This window comes from Pangasianodon hypophthalmus, chromosome 14 (assembly GCF_027358585.1).
Source record: "Pangasianodon hypophthalmus isolate fPanHyp1 chromosome 14, fPanHyp1.pri, whole genome shotgun sequence".
NCBI lineage: Eukaryota > Metazoa > Chordata > Actinopteri > Siluriformes > Pangasiidae > Pangasianodon > Pangasianodon hypophthalmus.
The window spans coordinates 7,907,947-7,931,104 of record NC_069723.1 but is presented as its reverse complement, the minus strand read 5'-3'; the positions used below and the strand labels follow the sequence as shown (position 1 = coordinate 7,931,104).

The 23,158-nt window shown below is 37.4% G+C and overlaps 1 protein-coding gene across 3 annotated transcripts in view; it reads left to right on the top strand.

Moving 5' to 3' along the window:
• The first annotated feature begins 859 nt into the window (after window positions 1-859).
• Window positions 860-23,158, top strand: part of cadm1b (cell adhesion molecule 1b) — a 163,696-nt gene continuing 141,397 nt past the window's right edge. For 2 of the 3 annotated variants that reach the window (XM_026924611.3, XM_026924610.3), the window contains exon 1: window positions 860-1,153. In XM_026924611.3, coding sequence (XP_026780412.1) covers window positions 1,078-1,153 — 76 coding nt within the window. In that variant the 5' untranslated portion in view covers window positions 860-1,077. The remainder of the gene's footprint in view (window positions 1,154-23,158) is intronic. The other variant, XM_026924614.3, reaches the window with a different exon arrangement.

The following is a 23,158-nucleotide window of genomic DNA, read 5'->3' as shown; positions in this document are numbered from 1 at the left end:
ACATTTTACAACGAGAGTACATAGTCATTTCTCCGGAAATTGAGTCATCAGTGTCCCAATGTGTAGTGAGCCAGGGTCCTTACCAAGCTCGTGTACACGATATACTGATTCATGACCTAGGGAGCTGATTGAGACACAACCTTAGATTATGTGGAGCTTTCATCATACAAGTCCCTGTTACTATAGAAACAATAATGAGCTGTTACTATAGAAACAATAACGTATTAGAACATTAATATACCAATCCTTCATCGTACAGCTGGAACTAGTTTCCAAGCTGTGCTGTTTTACGAAAATACTGCACACCTTCTGACCAATCAGATTCAAGCATTCGACTATTATTATTATTATTATTATTATTATTATTATTTTAGCAATTGCAGTTGTAAGGGATGTTACAGCATCCTCAGTAGCTCCACTTCCTATATCTTTGTTTATTATAAAAAATGTGAAGTGCCTTTTTTTTTCACATTTCAAGTTATTAGAGTTTTTTTAGAGTGATTTTGTCCACATATGAACAGCAAACTGACTTCAAAATATGAAGTCAAACAATTTTTGAGTTAGCACCTTTGGTGTAAACAGTGTGGCAGCCTTGCTGCGTGACAACTCACCCCGCTCTCCCCTGCTTCGTGGCATACATTATCTCTCACCAAACTTAACTCTTAACCTTAATGTATTAATTCCCGGTTCCAAGAAACGTCACATTTTGCTTAAATATATTAATTCATTTCCACATGTTATTAAAAAAAACCCTGTGTCATGTTAGTGTCTGTAAAACTCAGGCAAAACCTACATTTTCTGCGCTCGAAAATAAAAAGCTAATTGCTAATAATATTTTCACGCTCCATGATGGTTGTAAACAAAAGCCAGTGACAGGGAAGATTTTGCAAGAAATTCTACAAACAATTTGATTTTTTTCCCTCTCATTTGACACATAAATGTACTTTATTGGTGTATGGTGTGTGGTGTAATGGTTTCCCTGTTCCTCATCCTCCTCCTTCTCCTTCCCCGCATCTCATTATCCTCCAGAGCGTCTCTAGGTGATTTAGCGCCGCCAGTCTGGAGCAGGTGTTCAACATGGCGAGCTTAGCGAGCGGATCTCTCTCTCTCTCACTCTTCACCTGGCTCATTTTAACAGCTTTTCTGCGCCAAGGTAAGACTTGAAAGTTTACACCACTTGGTGTAATGCGTTTGTGTGTCAGTGAATGGGAGAGCGCTAATACAGCGCTGTTCTGGCTCAGAGGTGAAGAAGCTGCGCGCGGATGTTTAATTGCGGTCTCTCTCTGTGTTAAGTCTCTCTCTCTGTACGTGTTTGTGTTAAGTCTCTCTCTCTCTCCGTGTGTGTGTGTGTGTGTGTTTGGTGTTAAGTCTCACAAACAAAACGCGCTGCGGTTTGTTTTTGTTTAGACACTGCTGTAGCCTTAGTGCTTTTTAAGCTTAGAGTCTTATTTCTCGGGGTTTGTGGGATAAAACTCCGGAATGGTTTCACTGGGAAGAGAATAAGAGTAACACAAAGTGTCTAAAGATGCACTATTTATTGTGTAACATAATTATGGTGTGTGATCATAGTGTTACACTACTAACCCTGGTCCCAGATATTCAGTCACGCGCATCTTTTTTGTTCCCCCGCATCATTATTCCCGCATCTGTGCGTTGTTATTATATTCACTACTCCAGCTCAAATCCACACACACACACACACACACACACTCACATATATACACACACACCTTTAAGATGATACATGGGTTTCACCAAGACACATCAGAAACCCCCTTTCTCCATTGTGGTGCACGATTCCCAGCATCAGGATAAGTGGACTTGTGGGATTGCTCTGGTTTGGCATGTAATCCATCAACAGGTTTAGTGTGAGACTCCAGCTCGGAGTGCGTTGTGAGGAGGAAACCTGATTCACCAAGCACTAGGAGCTTTACCTCCTCCGTCTGTGCATCCTGGACTGTACAAAAGCCTAGTTTCATTAGCAGTGTAAAATATCACACACGGTATACGTACGTTGCCGCAAACATTATAACAATAGAATGAAGAACATTATAAAACTGTTAGTTCCGGTCCACTAATTTGATTGGTCGATCAGCGTTCCAGGAGTGCTTATATTCCCTATAACCGCACTGTGATGTTACATTGTGTGTGTCACACCGCTTGTCTGTGTTCACCACATAAAATTCCACTCCTGAGTTCGAAACCAGTACTATAGTAGTGTTAGAGATCTACCATAATTTTCAGGGATATGACTTTTGACTTGCAGTCATATCCCTGAAAATGATGGCTTTCCGTGGTAAAATATGAAAGCTCGTCAGATGAAGATGAAAAGGAAGAAGGGATGCCAAATTTACCAGAAGCACGATTAACAGGAATGTCCAAATCCGTGTGAGCTAGTTAGAGAGCTATCTGGCATGCTATAAAGTGAGTGTGGCTTGTTTAGGATCTAGTTCTGCTACCAGAACAAAAATAAACAGAGCATTTGGTCTTTCGTGTAAGAAATGTCACTTACTCCATGTTAATGTCTTTCTTATTGGCTAGCACGTTTGCCTCACACCTCTGGGGTTGTGGCTTTAAATCCTGTCTCTGCCCTGTGTGCTCAGAGCTTGCACATTCTCCTCCCTGCTTTGGGGGTTTCCTCCTGGTACTCTGGTTTCCTCCCCGAGTCCAAAGACATGCGTTGTAGGTTGACTGACATCTCTGAATTGTCCGTAGTGTGTGAATGGGTGTGTGAGTGTGTGTGCGATTATGTCCTGTGATAGGTTGGTGCCTCGTCCAGGGTATCCCCTGCCTTGTGCCCTGAGCTCCCTGGGATAGGGACCAGCCTCCCCATGGCCCTGTGTAGGATAAGCGGTACAGAAAATGGATGGATGGATGGATGGATGGATTGAGAACTGTTGTATAAAACCAATACTGCATTCACAATCATGCAGTTATACTGACTGTCGGGACAGCTATGATTCGGCTGTAGGCACAAGGCCACAGGCCAGGTGCCGTAGATAATTAAGTATAATCATACTCTATAATTCACTACTAATTCAGTATAACTGCACTCTTGCTTGTGTGATATTGCCCAACTACAATGTTTAAAATGACCCTGAAACCAAATTGATATTTGTACCTGTTCTGTAGTGTTATAGACACCAATAAAATAGTTTTTGATACATATTCTCACTTTTATTTTAGCTAGACTTCACCACTTCTGGGAGAACGCTGAATTTTTTTTGTATGACTCATCCTGTACTTGTCTTGTGTCCATCCAATTAAATGCTCCCTGGAACATGTATGTCCCGCCCCTAGACACCTCATTAGGAGCAAACATGGTTCATCTGTGAGCTTTTGGCTGTGGAAGCTTTTCTTCCTGCGCACTGTTTCCTTTTCCAACCATCGCTTGGTTGAGACAAAATGGCTGGAGTCTATTCATTTTGAAGAAGGTGGAATTCGTTTTGTGCATTTTTCAGAGAAGTGCTTGAAACTAGACATATCACAGTCGATCTTTGCTAGTTGATTGCTGATATTTTTGCAAGTACTTTTTGTACAGGAACTTACACAATTGATTTATTTACACAAAATTTACTTACATAAATTGGATGTATGTAATTAAACGTGTAAATTTGTATATTTACTAAAGCCAAAAATCTGGTGTTAGGATATAATATTATTATATTTAAAATGTAATTATTTTAGCCATGAAGATCTCAAGAGAAAGACTTACAGAAAAGTTTGTTGGAATATAATTTCTTTGTTTCTGTTTTAAAACCTTGCACTGTAATAATAAAGTATTTAATACCATTTTCAGTATGAAGTCAAATGTAAATCCAGCACTTTTGGGAAATTCCTCTCTAATACCCTTCTGAACTGGGATAGGAATGAAAAGTTCATCTAGAAAGTGAAATTTTTGGTTTTGAATATAGAATGATTTAGAGAATTTTTTTTTTTAATACTGTGTGTTTTAATGTTTACACTCAAGTAAGTATGTATAAAGAAATCTGAAATGTATATCATAATGACAAATTGATATTTATAGCAGGAAAGTAGCTTTTCAGAGATATACAATATACTGAGTACAATATGACGTGACTGTGAAGTGGGTTACGTTTCGGATAATGGTCGAGAGTGAACAAAAACAGTGAACTAAACGTTTTTCTGTTGAGATGTTTATTACTAGGATTTAAGAGAAGACATATTACAGATTTCTTCAATTACAGCAATTCATCCAGAAATCATCCTGAAAGTGCTTTAAATTCTCTGTGCTTTCCTTAAATAAAAAACCCTCATGTTCTACCCATTAAAGTTGTGAATATGGAAAGCCTAATGTATTCAATATGCTTTTTCCATTGGAGACATTCCAGCTGGCTCGTGTTAGAGTAGCTGTAACCTACACGGATAAAATAGTTTCAGCTGAACTTCTTTGTTGGTTTCATCCAAAACTGTTATTATTGTATTATTTGTTTTTGAAGGGACCCAGTAGAGCTAAATTGTGTATTTTCATTGATTCTAACATGGGGACTAATAATATAGTATTCTCTGACTTAAAAGGTTTTAAACTGAGCTGCAGTATTTACAGCAGCCGTTTTCTTACTAGGTAATTTTTTTGTTCATCATCCAGCAAAAATCAGTTTAAGCGAATATATCACACGACATCACTTTAAACATGAATGTGTAATCTCTATCATTAGTTGTAAACCAGCCAAACATTCATTTTTATTAGTTCCAGGTCATATGTCTAATCAGTGCAGAATGAGAATTGTAACAGTGCAAGTTTTCCAACACCTCCATCTGATGGAAGAACAGACGAACTGAAAAATGACACATTGCAATCCATTAACACAATGCATTAAAGAAACTGAAGAACATTGTAATTAAAAAAAAAACCCTCCAGTTTTTACAGTAGATACGAGAATTGTTATTTAGGAATCTGCTAGGAGCTAGTACCGATATCTTATTTGTGACAAAATACAAAATTATATACTCTTTAGATGAACATCATTTGAAGAAGTAATTTATTTTTCTATTTAAAGCTGTACAGTTTTTAGCTCATTAGGTTTTCATTATCCGCTGACATATAACACACTCTGTAATTGCTAAATAATGAACATTAAGTATACTACAGTGCGGTCATAGCCGATGCTAATGTGGCTGAAGTGAGGGGTATTCACTGTTAACTTACTGGAAAAATTTGTTAACTTAAAAATCTCTGGTGATTACAAGACACATGCTATAAGTTTATAAGATTTAAGATTTGCTTGCTGAAACATGCTGAGAAATTTTGGGGAAATTGCAGATTTGAAATATTCACTTGATCCACATTTCTAAGCATGAGTTATGTAAGGAAGGAGACATGACAGACCGTGCTGTTGTACAAAAATAATGCACATCGGGGGGTGTGATACAGCATGACGCGCAACTGGAGTGCCGCTGCCCCCGCAAAGTGCTGTTAAACAAATAGTGCACATCTTCTGACCAGTCAGATTTGACCATTCAACTACGTTTGGTATAAATATGTTTTCAGAATGTGTGCTGGTCAAATAAAACTACATTAATATGATATTCATCATTATATTCTTATAATATTTAATATTCTGTTCTGTTTCTAATAAGCGTAATATGACTTAGTGACGAAATCGAGTCCAACACTATATTAGTTTCTGTCATATGGAAATATTATAAATTCATATCTAATTGAGTATGACACATGCCTCACATTAAAGTATCTATTAAAATGGTTATGTTTGAAAGGAATGCTTCAGTCTCCTTAGTGGTGAAAATGTTAGCCATTTGTTACCGTGCGACAACGTCTCCTTATTACTGCAGAATAAACTTTTGCTCTTCATTCACAATGGCACAATTAAATCACAATTTTTCAATCACAAATCTTTTCACTCAGCCATCTATCACGCACAGAGTACAGGACCTTGAAAAAGATACACATTCTTTTAGTTTTGGTGAGTAACCTCACTACTAACCACTTAATTTTAAAATATGAGCAAAAGAGCATCTTAAGGATTGATTCTTCAAAAGGAATAGCGTTAGCGTATGGCTGTTTGTGCGGTCATTGGGACAGAACAGAGTGAATTAGATGAGAGGCAGCAGATGAGATGCAGGCTGAAGGGACAGAGAATGCTTCATTCATGACAGCGCTTGGATAATGAGAAGCGAATATGATGAGAGGACGAGAGTTCATGTCTGCTACGATAAATATGTCATTGTTTCTCTCTGCCCTGTCTTTCATGGAAAGAGCCCATTGTCTATTCTAGTTACGCACTGATTAAATTTTGGCACCGACCAAGAAAGGACGAGAAAAAAAAAAAAAAAACAGAGATCAAATTATGTTGTTTTTCAGGGCATCCAGTGGATAATAGGCTATTTCATCTAGCCACAGAAAACAAATAACAGTGATGTAGTGTTGCACTAACACCAGTGCCACTGATGTAACCTTGTTCGCTTATGAGAGATGTTTTATGCTAGAAATTTTCTTTAATGTGCGTTATCAAGTTTACTTTCAAGTTAGTTACCAGCTTGTTGCCTGTAGATGGCATTCAGAAAGGAATGCATTAATGAAATCAGATGCTTATTATTAATGACTGGCTTTTATGTTCAGGGCACTGGGTTTAACATTTCATTTGACTAATCGTATTTTTTTGTGATTAATATGAAGCTGAGTTTAGATTTGTTACACTTCTATATCTCATATCACCACACTTCATGAAATGCGTTGAAGGACCACATGAACTCTATGAGGGTGCGTGAAGCTCAGCGTGATGTGACCCACTTAGCAACACTTGACACAACCTCAGTAGTCTTTTTTAAAAGCCTGCTTTTGTACTCTTCTTGTCTCTGAGTATTGTTTTTTTATGCTTCAGATCGAAAGAAAACACTTAAAAGCCTGTGGGAAAATGTATGAACACTTTTTTTTTCTGATGGCCAAAGCAATATCTGAAGAGGTTTTTGTCTGGAACAGCTAGGTAGGAAATGTACTGAGTCAAAGCACTGATGGTTTGGATGGAGTAACCTTTTTATTTTCTAAATCTACAAGCCAGCTTGTGCGTTTTTTTTTGTTTTGTTTTGTTTTTTTTTTTGTCTAGAGGGGTCTGTTGACTTTATCATGGCTTCATTCAACAGCTGCACTAATGCTTAATTTGAATAAAATATTTATTTTAAAAATAAATATATGGTTATCTGAAATTTGCTACATTTTTGAGAAAATTAAAAAAATCTTGGGTAAGTGATTTCTGTATAAACAGATGCGAACTGTCAGAGGGATGAGTGTAATGTCTGATTTTTCCATTTTAAAAAGTTGGCTCAGATCAGTAACAAAAATGTTTAAATACATATTTACTATTTTTCTTTTATTATTTTACACAGTAGTTAAATACACCCACTTTTTTATAGGAACACCTGTATCCCTGCTCATTCATGCAATTTATCCAATCAGCAACACAATGGATAAAATCACACGGATGTCATGACATGTTAAGAGCTTCACTTAATCTTCACATCAGTGGGGAACGGGGGAACAAGAGTCTAAGGCTACAGTGGGCATAGGTTCACCAAACATTGAAAAAAGATCAGGTGATATTTTTTATATACCTATGTTCTCACTGTAAAAAAATATCACCTGAAGACCACATCAGGTTCCACTTCTGTCAGCCAAGAGCAAGAATCTGAGGCTACAGTGAGAACCTATGTTTCTTGCTCTTGGCTGACAGAAGTTGGAACCTGATGTGGTCTTCTTCTGTTGTAGTCCATCCACCTCAAGGTTCGACATGTTGTGCATTCTGAGATGCTTTTCTGCTCACCATTGTTGTAAAGAGTAGTTATTTGACTTACCGTAGCCTTCCTGTCAGCTTGAACCAGTCTGGCCATTCTCCTCTTTCCTCTCTCATCAGCAAGGCGTTTCCACCCACAGACCTGCTGCTCACTGGCTCTTTCTATCACCATTCTGTGTGAACTTTAGAGGCTGTTGTGTGTGAAAATCCCAAGAGATCAGCAGTTTCTGAAATACTCAAACCAGTCTGCCTGGCATCAATTACCATGCCACGGTCAAAGTCACTCAGATCAGATATTTTCCCCATTCTGATGTTTGATGTGAACATTTACTGAAGCTCTGATCCTGTATCCGTATGATTTTATACATTATGCTGCTGCCACCTAGGAGTTAACACAGCAATCGTGAAAACGGTATTCAAACCTCAGTTTTAACTACAGACACAAGTGCTATTCAGACTGTTGTGGAGTTTGCTAAAAACAAATGTGTGTCTCAGGTTCAGGCAATTCTGACCTTGGACTTTTTCTTTTTTTTTTTTTTTTTTTTTTACACAATATTGGCTCAAATATTGTGGACTAACACTCAGTGGCAATATTATTAATATCATTAATATCATTATGAATTAATTAATCATATGGATGGTGTTTGTAGAAGCTTTTTTTTATTTCCACCTACCTAATTAACCAAAACACCAGCACAATTTATTCATTTCAAAACTAAAGTAGCATAACGAGAGCATGAAAAAAGTTACATTGCACACACATATTATGATTTGATGACCTCAGATTTGTATCCCACAGTCAGATTCAGAAAGACTTTTATTGGCCAACTAAGATTTCATTTACAACCAATTTGAACTTGGCAGTTGCTCCATTAACACAGATTAAATTGAAAATAAAGTAAGCAGTGAATAAAACCAGTATTCTTGTTGTCACATTAAGTTAGGGGTCTTATTTACTGTGTTGGCGCACAAAATTAAAAACAAACGAATAATCTTTTTGTGATGGGTTCAGTGTCTTCTCTGGTTTCACTCCTATATAAGCTTCACTCATTGTGCTGTTGTTGGTACAAATATTAGTCTATTTCTAGTTAATCATATTATGAATCGGCTGTGCTGTATCAAGTGCTGTTTTCTAGGCATGCAGCTTTGGCACTCTTAATGTTAAATGGTATCATGACTTGGATCCTCGCTATTATTACAATCAGCTATAATATATGCACAATATATTAGATGTTTATGTGAATATTTGCTTTCTTTGTATTCATATATTATTATAGTAATGTAAACTTTTATGCTACGTCATATTGCATAATAATAATAATAATAATCCTGCATTTTCTACCCCTGATTTATTCAGGCTTAAAAGGAAAGTCTTTAAAGGTTTGTCTTTAATGGTTGTATGAAAACCAGGCAACCTCAGAGGTGTGAACTTCACTTGGGTAATTTTAATAATCCAAATGGGCTGCCCAAAAAACTCAAAAATATTGACGTAACTTTTGAAGTTTGTATCAACTCTGAATACGAGCCCTTTTGTTCTAAATCCATTTTGATGAGTTTGTGTTAAACATAATTTTGATGCTACCATGCCTGTGAGCTGAAGATGAAGATGAGTTGTGATTTTGCAACACTGTTTTAATAACTGTAGCAACATCTAGCAGGAGACCTACTACTGTTACAGCAGACGCACTTGAACATCAAATCAAACAGCATTCACTGAACACCTAAGTGCCTAGAATTGAATAAAACTCTACGGTGTTTCTTTTGTTATTTGGACCTAGGCGCATACGACCAACAGCTCTGTACATTCTGAATTGCTTCAATTTCCAGACATTTCAGATATCTTCCTCGTGGACTTAAAGTATTCCCTCCTGTTGCCGCTTCACTGCTGTTTGAAATCAGCTGTCTCGAAAGGGGTGAGCACATACAGTATTTCAAAAAAAAAATACAAATAAATAAATAAATAAATCCATTGGCTTTTGGTCACACATGAGCCCTCCAGGAATAGTACTAGGTCTTGTCCCACCATTGCATCAGTCTTCTTGGAATCTTTAATGTGGCTTGCATTAACACTTACTCTCTTCCTGAACAATCACTGTTAAATTGCTGTGTTAAAGTTTATAGGAGAAATGATCTACACGTACCTAGGCAGCATCTATTTTGCATGACGGAGACATCTACAGACAGTAGTCAAACCAGGTTTTTAGGGTTTCTCTATGAGTGCTTTCAGGTAAGCCTTGTTTAGCCTGGTTGCATTGAACCCTGCTGCGTTTTCTAGCTTTTGTGCAGGTGAGAACACAGTAATTTCACTCAGGACCAAAACAAGGGGTGTGTTTTATCCTAGCTATTTCTATAATTACCTAATCACTTATTTAGCAGCAGATCTGTGTTTTTTGTCCTTGATGGTTTTTTTCTGATTTATATGCATACTTGGCAAAGGTTTTGTTCACCTTTTCCGTAGTTGTCTTTCTGACCAATGAATGAAAGTGTTTTTTCGAGGACATTTTCAGCTCTACACGGCCCTCAGCCAATGTTTTTGTTAGTTTTTGGTTCGTTTCATTATGTGCAGTGGGCTTGCAGGAGTGAGCAGGGGAATGCTGGTCAAAAAGAAAACTGTGTATTTAATTACTTTTTAATTATAATTGCCATTAACATTATTTCTAAAGCGTTAGATTTGACACGTTATTGCAGGTCTATTTAATCTTCTTGGGTGAACATCGTCCTCCTGATAGATTTTATTTCACATTAATGGACTGAAAACATTCTCCATTTACCTTGACAAAGCGAGGGCATGTGAGTCAAGAGCATGTGAGATGGGAGAAAAGGGCAGGCCTTTTAGGAAATGTTGATTAATATTGGAGAACACTGGCACAAATCATTCCAGAGTAATATGTATCTCATCTCCTGTTTTACTGGCGAGAAAAAAAGACTGAAATTTTGGCATATTTTTGAGTGATAGCGGCGCTCCTACACAAAATGCGCAAAGGTTGACATGTCTGATAATAAAATATATATTAGGAATAAACATCACTGGATATGGTGGCAGTGTAATTATCATATCATATCATGTATCATAAAAGGATGGTAATGCCGTTATATCGCCCAAGCATAATGTGCAGTAAAACACACAGTGTAATGTCTGTAAATGCCTGGATCGCAGAATGCAGGCTGGGGTGTAAAGTTGGAAGCCATTGTGTCACGTTGAATGCAGTCTGGACCTCAGGTCGGATAAGTATTGATCAGTGGAGACAGAAAGTGGGACTCCAGCTGTCTAAGCAAGAGTGAGTGACCAATCAATAGGATGTACAGATGGTGGCTCGGGGGGAAGGCGCTTTTCAGTAGAGCTGCTAAATACTTAAGATTGTCAGGACATTGAATACTCTCAGCAGTTAATCTCATTACCTAACGCAAGAGGAGGCGATGTGACAGCAGCATCTGTTTGCACAGTCACAACTGGCTGTGCTACGATAACATCATTATTTCCTGTGTGGTACGAGGAAGACGTCTTCTCTAATATTTAACTAATGAGTAAATGCACTGCCATTAGGGTAACTCTAGCTGTCTTATTCTAAGAGAAGTAATAGTGCATTGTACATTTATGAATCATTTCAATGCCAAATAGAGGACTGCCCCATTATTGTGCATTGCCATGGGCTAAACCTTTCATGTAACCCTTAAAAAAGTCACTCATGTCTGATGGACGTCCTCAGATTGCAGCTACACGTGTAGCAACAGGTCTGAAGCTAAGATTAGCTCATTAGTTAGCTGGATACATTAGCTAGCTACAGTTAACTCCAGAATTATTGACACCACTTCATTAAAATGAGCAAAAAAGTATATATAGGGCTGTGTGATATGGAGATAAATATTATAGGATGATAGAAAAATGTCTATTGATAGTTATTTTCCTATATTGTCTATATCGCTAATGTCACAAAAGCTTTTTGGCAGCTGGTTAACGCCACAAAGGTCGGAGCTAAGAGCTACAAGTGGTGTGCTGTAACAAAAAACAAAACTACAAGCATGGATGAGTGTGACACAGAGCGAAACTCTCCTCAACACTCCGACACAGGCATCTACCCAGCTAAAAGATGAGGAACTTGTTCCTAAAACGGGAGGTACTTCTGTCGTTTGGATTCCTAACACTTGAAATTGAGCAGAATGTTTTAATATTTACTTTCTATCTACTTTCTATTTTGTATTGATATTGTTCCCATTTTGACAGCGTTATGTTTTTCTTCTCATTTGTGATAGTTCTCTTCAATGTCACTTCCAAATAAAAGGAGAAAAGAAAAGGTGCCTTTCACTGGTGTTTAGTTCACAGAATTATCAAAATACAGCCATGAATGCATGCAGTTATTTTGTATATATACATTTTTTAATCAATTTTAGAGAGAATATATTGTGATATGTACCGTTATATCTTATATCACGTTGTGAAATTATCTATGTCATAAGATTTTGTCCATATCTCCCTGCCCTTTATTTTATATATATATATATATATATATATATATATATATATACACATACATATATATTATATATATATTTTTTGTAAGTATTGCTTTTTTTTTGTTTGTTTGTCAAAATTATATGTAGCCTTACAATATCTGGTAAAGCCTCCTCCGCAGGGAATGACAGCACCTCCTGCCCAGAAGCATTAATGAACCATCATATTTTACAGGGCTTTTTATTTTTTTATGGAGTATTCATAATTCAAAAAAATGCTGAAAGAATTCGTGGTTAAACACATTTAATTTTGCCCTCATTCTATCACATCCTATGATCCCAGTTACATTTTGAAGTCCCCGTTCAATAAAGAATAAAAATAAAACCCTTCACTTAAAGTTTCAGCAGATTTAACCACTGCTACTGAAAGTAATACAAATAACAATAACTTTTGTAATTTTAAATGCTGTAATAAAGAGATCTGCATGGGCTGATATGTTTGAATAAGGGTTTTAATTGTGTCTACAGTTTTAGCCTCTATTTTGCTAAGTGAGATAACAGCACATATGCTTCACTTGACAAGTTGACAGCTGTCAGCATTAGGTAAGTGTTTTTTTTTTTTACATTGAGATTACTAGGAATCGGTGATAGAATTGAAAAAGGTCACCTCCATGGTTACTACCATGATTCTGTCTGCTGACCAGAGCATGGTAATGTAGACAAGCTTAAACTGTACATAACTCCTTTCCATTAAATTTTGGTAAGCTATACTCATGCAATTAAGTAAGGAATAAAACATGACGAGACATGCTCTTATAGGAAAATAATCAACAACAGGGTGTGATGCCGCCTGTCGCCAAGCAGAGCTGTTTCACTCCAAAGTTGATTATTTTCATATAGCAGTGACATTTGTTTCCATTATACAACAGCAATTTACCAATGATTGCAATTTATATTCATTAAATAATTCATTAAATATATAAATTAAATAATCATCATACTTTTTATCCTTTTACAGCTACATATAGTTTAATGTTGTGAAGTGTCCTCGCAAGTTAGTTCCTGTTATCACTTAAAGCTATAAACAGCCATTTCCTCACCAGACTATCTTTTTACTTTCTCTTGAAGTTCAAAAGACAAAAATAAATAAATAACTATAAAATAAAATAAAATGCAGCTTATCATGTAACCGAGAAAGCATTAAACGGAAATTTCTTTGTCCTGAAGACTTTCCCGTGGCAGAAAACTTACTGTAACTAATCACTGACACTGGAGACTCCTTCCATAAATGTTAAATAAACATCTCCTTATAGGAAGCATCACCGTACGAATGATTATACAGTTTTTCTTGTTAAGTAACAGCACATTTTTAACCTGTTTATTTTTTGACTTGTCACAAGTCCCTGTGAATGAGCTGTTACTATAGAAACAATAACACACTGTATTACAAGCACATTAGCGTAAACCTGTGATTTGAACATGAATGTACGGTGGTTAACAGTAATTACCTAGTCAGGGTCGTGGTAGTTTAAATTCGTCTACTAGTTTGTTTATATTTTGGTAAACAGTGCCAACTAAACTTGTTAGAAAATATCGTGGGAAGGTGCAAACAAAAAAAAACAGCCTTACGCACATCTATAGTTGAGACTCGAGTGATGTAGTTGAGGAAGAGGAACTGTCAGAGCCAGAATTCATACACCATGCTGATGGTGCTGGCATTTCTACTTCTGGGTTTTTTCCACAGTGTTTCAACAACAACAACAACAACAAAAACAACAACAACAACAAATCTGGTTAAGTTTAAATCCAGATATATTTGGAGCACTAAACAGGTACAGATCGTGACATTGTGTTATACTCCTAGTTCAGCAGTAGCAAAATACAGTAATAACCATTGCTGTGCTGCTTATGATATTTCTTGATATACCACCTACCAAGTTAATAACAAAATCCAATATACTGTATGATGTGAGGATTCTTGCCAGAGGCTTCAGACGACATGTGTTTGTAGACAGTGTATGGTGTGGAAGATATGGAAGATCCCTGTGCAAGATGAATAAACAGGGCATTGAAAATGAAAGGATAAAGCAGAACACTTCATTATTTCATCGCAGTGTGAGGTATGCCCACAGAGGGACGGGATGGCATCTGTCAATTTAGGGTTTTATACGCAAATGTAAATAAGCTGCTCTGTAAACAACCAGTTCTGCATAGAGAGCATCGTGGCAGCTCTCGAGCGACCCGAAGAACGGTGTTGCCCGGACCAGTAGCTAATCCTCTCTGACAGGGAAGAGGTTATCTTAGCTATGGTAATTGGTTGCTGTCGTGGAAGTTAGACTATTTGTGAAACCTCATTTGGCCTCTCACATTTTATCAGTGAGTCAGGACAGGCAAAAATGCTGTTGCTAAGAAGAGGGGGGCTGGCATACCAATTTAGAGAATCTAAAGGCATGAAGAGATTCTGATTTGAGGTTAAAAGTGTTGTTTTTTCCACCTAATTCATTTCGCTTTAATTATTATTAAAGCAGAATGTGATTACTACCTTCAAGAGCAGTTTATTAACTGATATTTTAGAGCTGGTTACTGTATGGCTAGTTTCTGAAGTTCTAGTTTTCTTTTTCTTGTTTATTCTTGGCTTAGCTTTCTAAAATGAACACTTACACAGTCCATATGTGTAACTGTGCAGTGGAGGTTGTTGTATTATTTGAGAGGATTAGCCATTGACTTTCACAGTTGGTCTATAAAAGTTTATGTCAATATAAAACAAATGAGAATACTCGAAATAGTGAATAGCACTTTTGGTTTTTACACAGATTAGACAAAACGACCTGTCAAATAATTGAATGTTTGGTTGTGGAAATTGAATGCAGTGTTGATGGAACCATTAGAATATCTGCTTATTTCATATTTCAAGCAAATACTCTTTTCTGGTCTGGTTTGTTTTTAGCGAAATTGGAATTTAAATATTGCATGTTTTTTCCTTCTGTGTATTTACAGCCATAAATGAGTTTTAATTGCCTGGTAATGGGAAGCTTTTTTTTTCTTTTCTTGTCTTGCTTGCATAAAAGGTATTCCCTGGCCAGTTCATAAACCTTCATAATGATTCCAGTAATTCAGGACTACAGTAGCTACATATTGTTTGTTTATTTTTTATTCACAACCATTAGGGATAAATTCACAGTGATAAATTTAAATATTTACAATATATTTTTGTGAATCCATTTATTTCTGTAAAGCTGCTTTGTGACAGTGTCCATTGTTAAAAGCGCTATACAAATAAAATTGAATTGAATTGAATTGAATTAGTTGTTCTTTTAGCGAGTTACGTTATTCATCAGCTCCTTTTCCGCTAGTAAGCATGCAATATTCTTAGGTAAAATGTTATTCTCATTTTGATGGCTCAACACATTACTGTTGCCCTGCTAACAGACATGTACAATGGCTTAATTATGGTATATTAAGTCATCATAGTGACACAGGAGATAGTCACAATATACAAAGTGCTATGACAGCCTTGTTCATTGTTTCCTTCAACAGTCATCTGAAAGGCTTGCGAGAGGGCATGTGTTTTGCTGGTGTAATTAGAAGCAGAATTTATGGGAACAATCAGGCTTTCAGTCAAGCACAGCCTATTTAGAGATGACATCAGGACGTATTGTTCTGTGATGCTGACGTCCTGTTGGAAACCTGACATTGCAGACAAGCTGTCAGAACCCTTTTGGAGGGCCTGTACAGCAGCATAATCATGACTTGTGGGAAAATTTGGAAAATTTCAATTCAATCATGTGATCACAATTAGATTTCTCATGTGAGTTTTAAATCCAGAGTTGGGCTAACCTCAGTTAGTAAGGATTTAATGCAGAAATCGCACACATCGGTATTCAGACCTCAGATGTAACACCAGACTAAAGCACTATTCAGAATTTATGGACACAACTTATCGTCCAGAGATTGCGAGTTTGAATCCCAGCTATCTCTCCCTTGTCAATCACAGCGACACTAGCCAATCATGTGCATCTGTGAGCTCGTGTATGTGGAAGAGGGTAGATAGCGCTTGCCTCTGAGTGTGTTATGCAGCTTGAGCAGCAGTTTTGGAAAAGATGTGGTTGGCTGGCTTCTCAGAGAGAAAGCATGTGTTAGCTCTCCCTGGTTGGTAGCTGTAGTATGATAGGGACAGCTGGCTGGTGAGTGGAAATTGTTACAGTACACCACAGTACCCCAGTGCTGATACAATACAACACAGTACAGCAGTGTTGTTACAGTACCCCAGTGATGTTACAGTACACCACAGTACCCCAGTGTTGTTACAGTACCCCAGTGATGTTGCAGCACACCACAGTGCACAAGTGTTGTTACAGTACACCACAGGACACCAGCGTTGTTACAGTACACCAGTGTTGTTACAGTACACCACAGTACCCCAGTGTTGTTACAGTACACCACAGTACACCAGTGTTGTTACAGTACACCACAGTACACCAGTGTTGCTACAATACACCACAGTACCGCAGTACACCAGTGTTGTTACAGTACACCGCAGTACACCAGTGTTGTTACAGTACACCGCAGTACACCAGTGTTGTTACAGTAAAGCACAGTACACCAGTGTTGTTACAGTACACCACAGTACCCCAGTGTTGTTACAGTAAAGCACAGTACACCAGTGTTGTTACAGTACACCACAGTACCCCAGTGTTGTTACAGTAAAGCACAGTACACCAGTGTTGTTACAGTACACCACAGTACCCCAGTGTTGTTACAGTAAAGCACAGTACACCAGTGTTGTTACAGTACACCACAGTACCCAAGTGTTGTTACAGTACACCACAGTACCCAAGTGTTGTTACAGTACACCACAGTACCCCAGTGTTGTTACAATACACCACAGTACCCCAGTGCTGTTACGGTACACCAACAGTGTTGTTACAATACACCACAGTACCCCAGTGCTGTTACAATACACCACAGAGAATGTCAGTTACAGTTGGGAATACACTCTGGATGGGAGGATGCAATTCCATCAAACGGCACCATGTGCACATACATTCACACATTCGATTATTATTATTATTATTATTATTATTATTATTGTCAATCGCAGTTGCATTTTTGCTGTCAGTGACTTATGCCAGTGAGGTGAAATGTTGTTGCAGTGTATTTTGGATTGGATTCGAAAGTAACGTTTGCATTTAAATAAAGTTCATGGCTCACAGGTTCACATACCGTATAGCTTTTATATATCCCATTAAAACACTGCTGTATAATATGCCTAGGTATAAAGCAGTGACTATACAAATAACATGAGCTTTAAGTCCGTCAGGGTGCTAAATTTTCCAGTGAAGCAAGAAGCGCATGCCAATGAGCTTCGTATTGTTGCAATTCTCTGCTTTGTTTTTCAGAGTGGACAGCATCAGTGTCAAGACAGCATAATGATCCTTAAGTAGCTAAACTCTCCTTTCATGCATGCTTTACATTTTCAAGTTGACCTTTTCAAAAAGGCATTCCTCAGCTACTCTCGTAAACCTTTTTTTTTTTTTGGTTTGAAAGTTGTTATTTTCTCTTGCTCGCTTTTCTTTGATGTCTTATCATAAGAAGGTGTAGTGGTTGAGCATCTCCATTAAATACCGTTTGACTACCTTTGATGGATTCTAATGGAAGTGGCATGATGTTTAAAACTGTGAGAAGCACGTTATGCATTTCCCAGACATCTTATTTCCTGTCTGGCCCCACCACTAACTTGTCATTGGAGGATTGTTTGCCTTCATGGTCCATAGTTTGGAAAAACAGCCTGTTCCCTGGCCTTGCTGTCATGGTGGTGAGAAAAAGGAGGGCTGAAATGATGGGCTGTATCTTACTAAGTGAAGCATATTCTTCCTGTCTACAAGGAACCTTTGGGATAAATAGCTTCCACAGGATCTAAATTCTCTCCCAAGCACCTCCAATTTGTCAGCCATCAGCGCAGATCTTCTAAATGTCAGGCTGAGGATTTTATTAGGGGTGCCCTTCATAGGCTTTAATGAGACTTATGTCTGCTTGAGTGTTTCATTTACCTAACATTGACTGCTGTTTGTAACCTTGAGGTGAGCGAGATGTCTCAAAGACATGCTTCTATCCTCTTTCCAAGCAGTTTCCTTACAGTAATTGCCTGCCTATGCTGCCTAATTAGAAGGGTGAAGTTTTGCATCCTAGATGTGACACTTTGTAGTTTCAATTACATTATGTCTGTTTCATTAGACTTCCGTTCCACCAGGAACATGCTTCAGTCAAACACTGAATTTTACTCGGTGGCACTGAGATTATTTTGCCCTTCAGAAATTTCACAGATGAAAAATACCGTGTGCTTAATTCTAATGGAATACTTAAGCAGCAGAAAGTGAAATCATTCGTAGATGACAGCTGTGCTGTGTTTGGACGCCTGCGGCTTCCAGTAAATATTACAGTCATCTAATGACTCTGGATTACTTATATTATTAAAACATTTTTTTTTTAGTTCATTGCTTTTGGTCTGCATTTGCATAGGAACTTTGAAAGATATTTCAAGCTCAGTGTCCTCAGAACCCAGAAAAACTCCAAAAATACTTCCAAATGGGTGGTTTTCTTGCAGAGCTCCCTTTGTAACCACAAAGGCTGCCAGTGAAAAGGTTCAGAAGCCATCTGTCAGCATTTGTGGTTAACTGCAGCAATCTGTTTTGGTCCAGTAGACAGTGTGTTTTCGATGGTTCCACTGTAAAAGAGAGCTGGAGAGCTGAGCTGAAGCTTTAACACTCACGTTGTTGAGGATATGTTGCACTTTTAGGACACATCCTTAAAATTATACTACATGTAAGTAGTTTAGTTTTGAACAGACACTTATTTAAATCACTTTGTCAGTGACTCAATCTCAAAAGCCATTCTATTTCGCACATAATACCCTATATAGGTTTTACAGTGCCATTATGCGATATGAGAATATACTGTGAATAAGAAGCCATTTGGTTATTTGAGCTTAAGATGGCAGCTTTTTAGAAGGGGTGAAGGCACTGATTTTTTTCACTGTACCCTCTTTTTTTCCACAATGTATTATATGTAAAAAAAACAAAAAAAAACACACACACACAAAAAACAAAAAAACAAACAAAAAAAACTCACAAAAGCATGCTGTCTTCCTGCTCTCTAATAAAGATTCTGTTATAAACGCCATAGACTGAGCTTTGAGAACTGACAGAGACAAACCTAAGCTTCTTAAGACCAGTTCTTATGCATTTCTAGAACTCGTCTGTGCTACATGCAATAAATGTGATATTAAAAGTAGTACAGGTGCTAATTGAGACATTAAACATCAACATGCAACCGTGCAAAAGATTTTTAAAAAAAATAAGAAGAAGTGAAAATGTGTTTAAAGTGATATGACAAGGCAGGAAGTACTTAATTATGAGTGAAAGAAGAAGACAGGTTGAGTGTGAGGGCTTGTTGATAAAAGAAAAAAAAAAACTTCAACTGCTTCAGACATCTGCTGTTTGCACTCCTGTTTGCCAAATGGCAGAAATGTCATCAGGTGTGGGTTAGGGTTGTGAAATCCTTAATGAAACTACATGTATTTATATCTCAGTGCTTTTTTTGTTTGGTTTTGTTTAGATGTTGGCAAAGGGTGAGATTTGTGACCCACAATGTCCTGGACTTATGGAGTCTGATACACTGTACATGTTGTGACAGACTGTGGCCCTGCTTGTGAAAAGCAATTTAATTAAACTTTATGAATCTGACTTTTTTATTATCCATATATTAGGTGTGGACAAATCAGACAAATTTTACTAGGTAGATTAATTAACATGCATGGATGACAGAAATCAAGGGAGTAACACAAAAGGACAATTTCAAATCTAACTGCATAATTGTGTAGATAAATAGATAGATAGATAGATAGATAGATAGATGCTTGTTTTTTTTTTTTTTTTTGGTGTAGCAGCATTTTGACAATCACCTGCTCCTACGTGTCTGTGTTTAGTCATTTTTCATGTCAGTCAAATGGCTGCTTCTTTCAGTTCCTGGCGGTGCGCTTTTTAATTAGGTCCCCCTGTTCCTCATTTCCAGCTTTCATATGTAATCTCTGAAAATCCCAGCTTATTATTCAGTGATTCATCTTAAAACAGACTCTTTAGTAATTGCAGTGGAACTAATAGGAAAGGGTATGTAGTTATGAGAGAGAGAAATGTAAGTCTGGGAGTTTAAAGAAGATAACCTCTGCTTCTTGTTCAGTCTTGTGCATTTCCACTAGGGCTGGGCAAATTAATGATTTAAACCACAGCACAGTTGAATTCTCGAATCTGATTGGTCAGAAAATGTGCACTGATTTTGTGTAACAGCACGGCTCGGACTGTAGCTCCAGCTGTAACATGAACAATGCACTTGTTCTACTATGTTAGTGTTTCTGTAGTAACAGCTCATACACAGGGACTTGTATGGTGGACACTCCAAATAACATAAGGCTAACAATAAACAGATAAAAAAAAGAATGTGGTGTTTAACAAAGAAAAACGTATAATCGCTGATGTGACTTCTTTTTAGGAAATGTTTATTTAACATTTCTAAAAGGTTGTCAGAGCCTTGTAAAAGTCACCAGGCTTTGTAAGGTTTCCCAGTCTTCCCAGTTTGTAAAGTCTTCAGGAGAGAGGGGTTTACGATTTTCTTGGTGAAATGACAAGCTGCGTTTTTTTTTGAGAGAGAGAGAGAGAGAGAGAGAGAGAGAGAAAAGGAGAGGCTGGTGAGGGAACAACTGTGTAGCTTTGCTGTAATGTAAATGAGAACAGGAACTAACGTCTCTCGTACATGTTCCGCAGCATTTAGTCAGTGCAGTGTGTCATTATCACTGTAAATGTTGGCAAATCTCTGTGGTATAAGCAGAATAACACACTTTAAACCATGCTGTTATTCTTTACGTAATATTGATATGGGGATAAATGATGTCATAATACACTTTTCTGAGATATCATGAATATTTTTTATGAAGCCAAACTCTGATTGGAAGCAGGTTATTAGAAAAAAAAAATCGAAAATGTAAAATGTCACATTTCGTACAGTTTTTTTTCTGTGCACATAGAGGTATGTAAATAGACATAGACAGAGAAGTATGCTTGGACACACTGCCACGGACAGTGACATCATCGGGATTCGAACTCACAATCTCTGTTTTTTTCTATTGCACCACTCAGGAATGATATGCCTAATATGGCTTCTATTTTGCAATATTGCCCAACCCCAGTTTCCAGTAATTCTCAGTTATCTAGTCTAGGTTTATAGTGTCTAGCAATTTCTGGTTTAATTTTTTGATTATGGATTTGCCTTTATTATTCTTGTCTGTGCGTTTTTCCCCTCTCTTTGGCCTAGATATGTACAAGGCATTGAAAGTCTGATGCTACACCGTGGTAAACAATTTGATGGTATAACATTCAATACTTGTTGCATGTTGCAGGGACAACCCTGACCTGATGTTGTACTCATATGCAAATTAATTTTCCCGTGCCTGCGTTATTAGATGGGCATAATGCTAAAAAAGAAGTTATTGCTCCCCGGATTCCTCCTTATTACAGAGTTACACAATAATCCAGAGGCTTGAGTAGAGATAATGGCAAATATAGGATCAGCCTAAGAGCCAGAGTCAGGACAATGAGCTGAGGCTTAGATAGGGCGAGACACATAAGTAGGGCTGTAGACAGGTATAAACAGAGCTGCAAAACAATAAAACAGTTGCAGCAGACTTATCTTTCTTCTACAGTGCCATGCTTGTTTTTAATTAGTGGAAATAGTGTTTCACTGCATATAAATTTTCTTTTTTTTTTTTTTTGATAACTTGAACATCACATAACATGTCCCATTGGTGAGTTCTTTCAGAAAAAAAAAAAAACTGTTTGCAAAATAGGACTACATTCTTTAATGGAGCTGACCACAGAGCTGTTGAATTCTCAAATCTGATTGGTTAGAAGGTGTTGATTAATTTTCTATAACAGCAGCTCGGACAGTAGTTCCGGTTGTAATGTAAATCACAGGTTTATATTAATGCGCTCATTCTAATACATTATTGTTTCTATAGTAACAGCTTGCACAGGGACTTGTATGGCCAATGCTTCACATAAACTGATTGAAAAAATGTGTGTAATGGTTGATATGGTGACGTTTTCTGTAAGGAGAGATTTATTTAGGATTTCTGGAAGGAATCTCCAGTGTCAGCACTTTGTAACAGTTAGAGGTAAAGCTGCAACCGTAAGCTTTTTGACTTGAGGACGGAGGGATTCGCAGTTTCCGTGTGTAGGCCACAGACACAGTGGACTTCGTGATAGCTATATTTCCAAACCATACGGAATACACAGTATCTTCAGAATACAGTGACTCTCAAACTATCATCTTTCATCTGTAACATGACATGATGGATTTTTTGAGAGAAAAACAGAGGGTGATGAGGGAACGACTGTTTATAACTTTTATAAGTGATAGCAATAAGTAACTTTTTCCACGGATATTCCACATCATTAAACATAATTATACAACAGTTAGTTCTGGTGCACTAATCTGATTGGTTGAGCAGCATTACAAGAGTGCCTAGATTTCCTTTAACCGCAATGGGACGTGTGGATCACGCCTCTCGTCTGTGATCACCACGTACAATTCCACGATAATTTTCAAGAATATAACTATTGGCTTAAAATATGAAAGCTCATCAGATGAAGATGAAAAGGAAGAAGGGACACCAATTTTCCTGGAAGCACCTTTAATGAGAATGTACAAATCAATGTGAGCTGGCTAGCCAGCTAGCTGATGTTCCATAAAGTGAGTGTGGCTTCCTTGGGATCTATTTTCTAATTTCTCTTGTGTCTGAAATTGTTTATTGTTGTTTATAGAACTGTTGTATAAAAGCAACATTGCACTCGCAAATGCAGTGATTAGCTACAGCCATCCTGATATTCAGT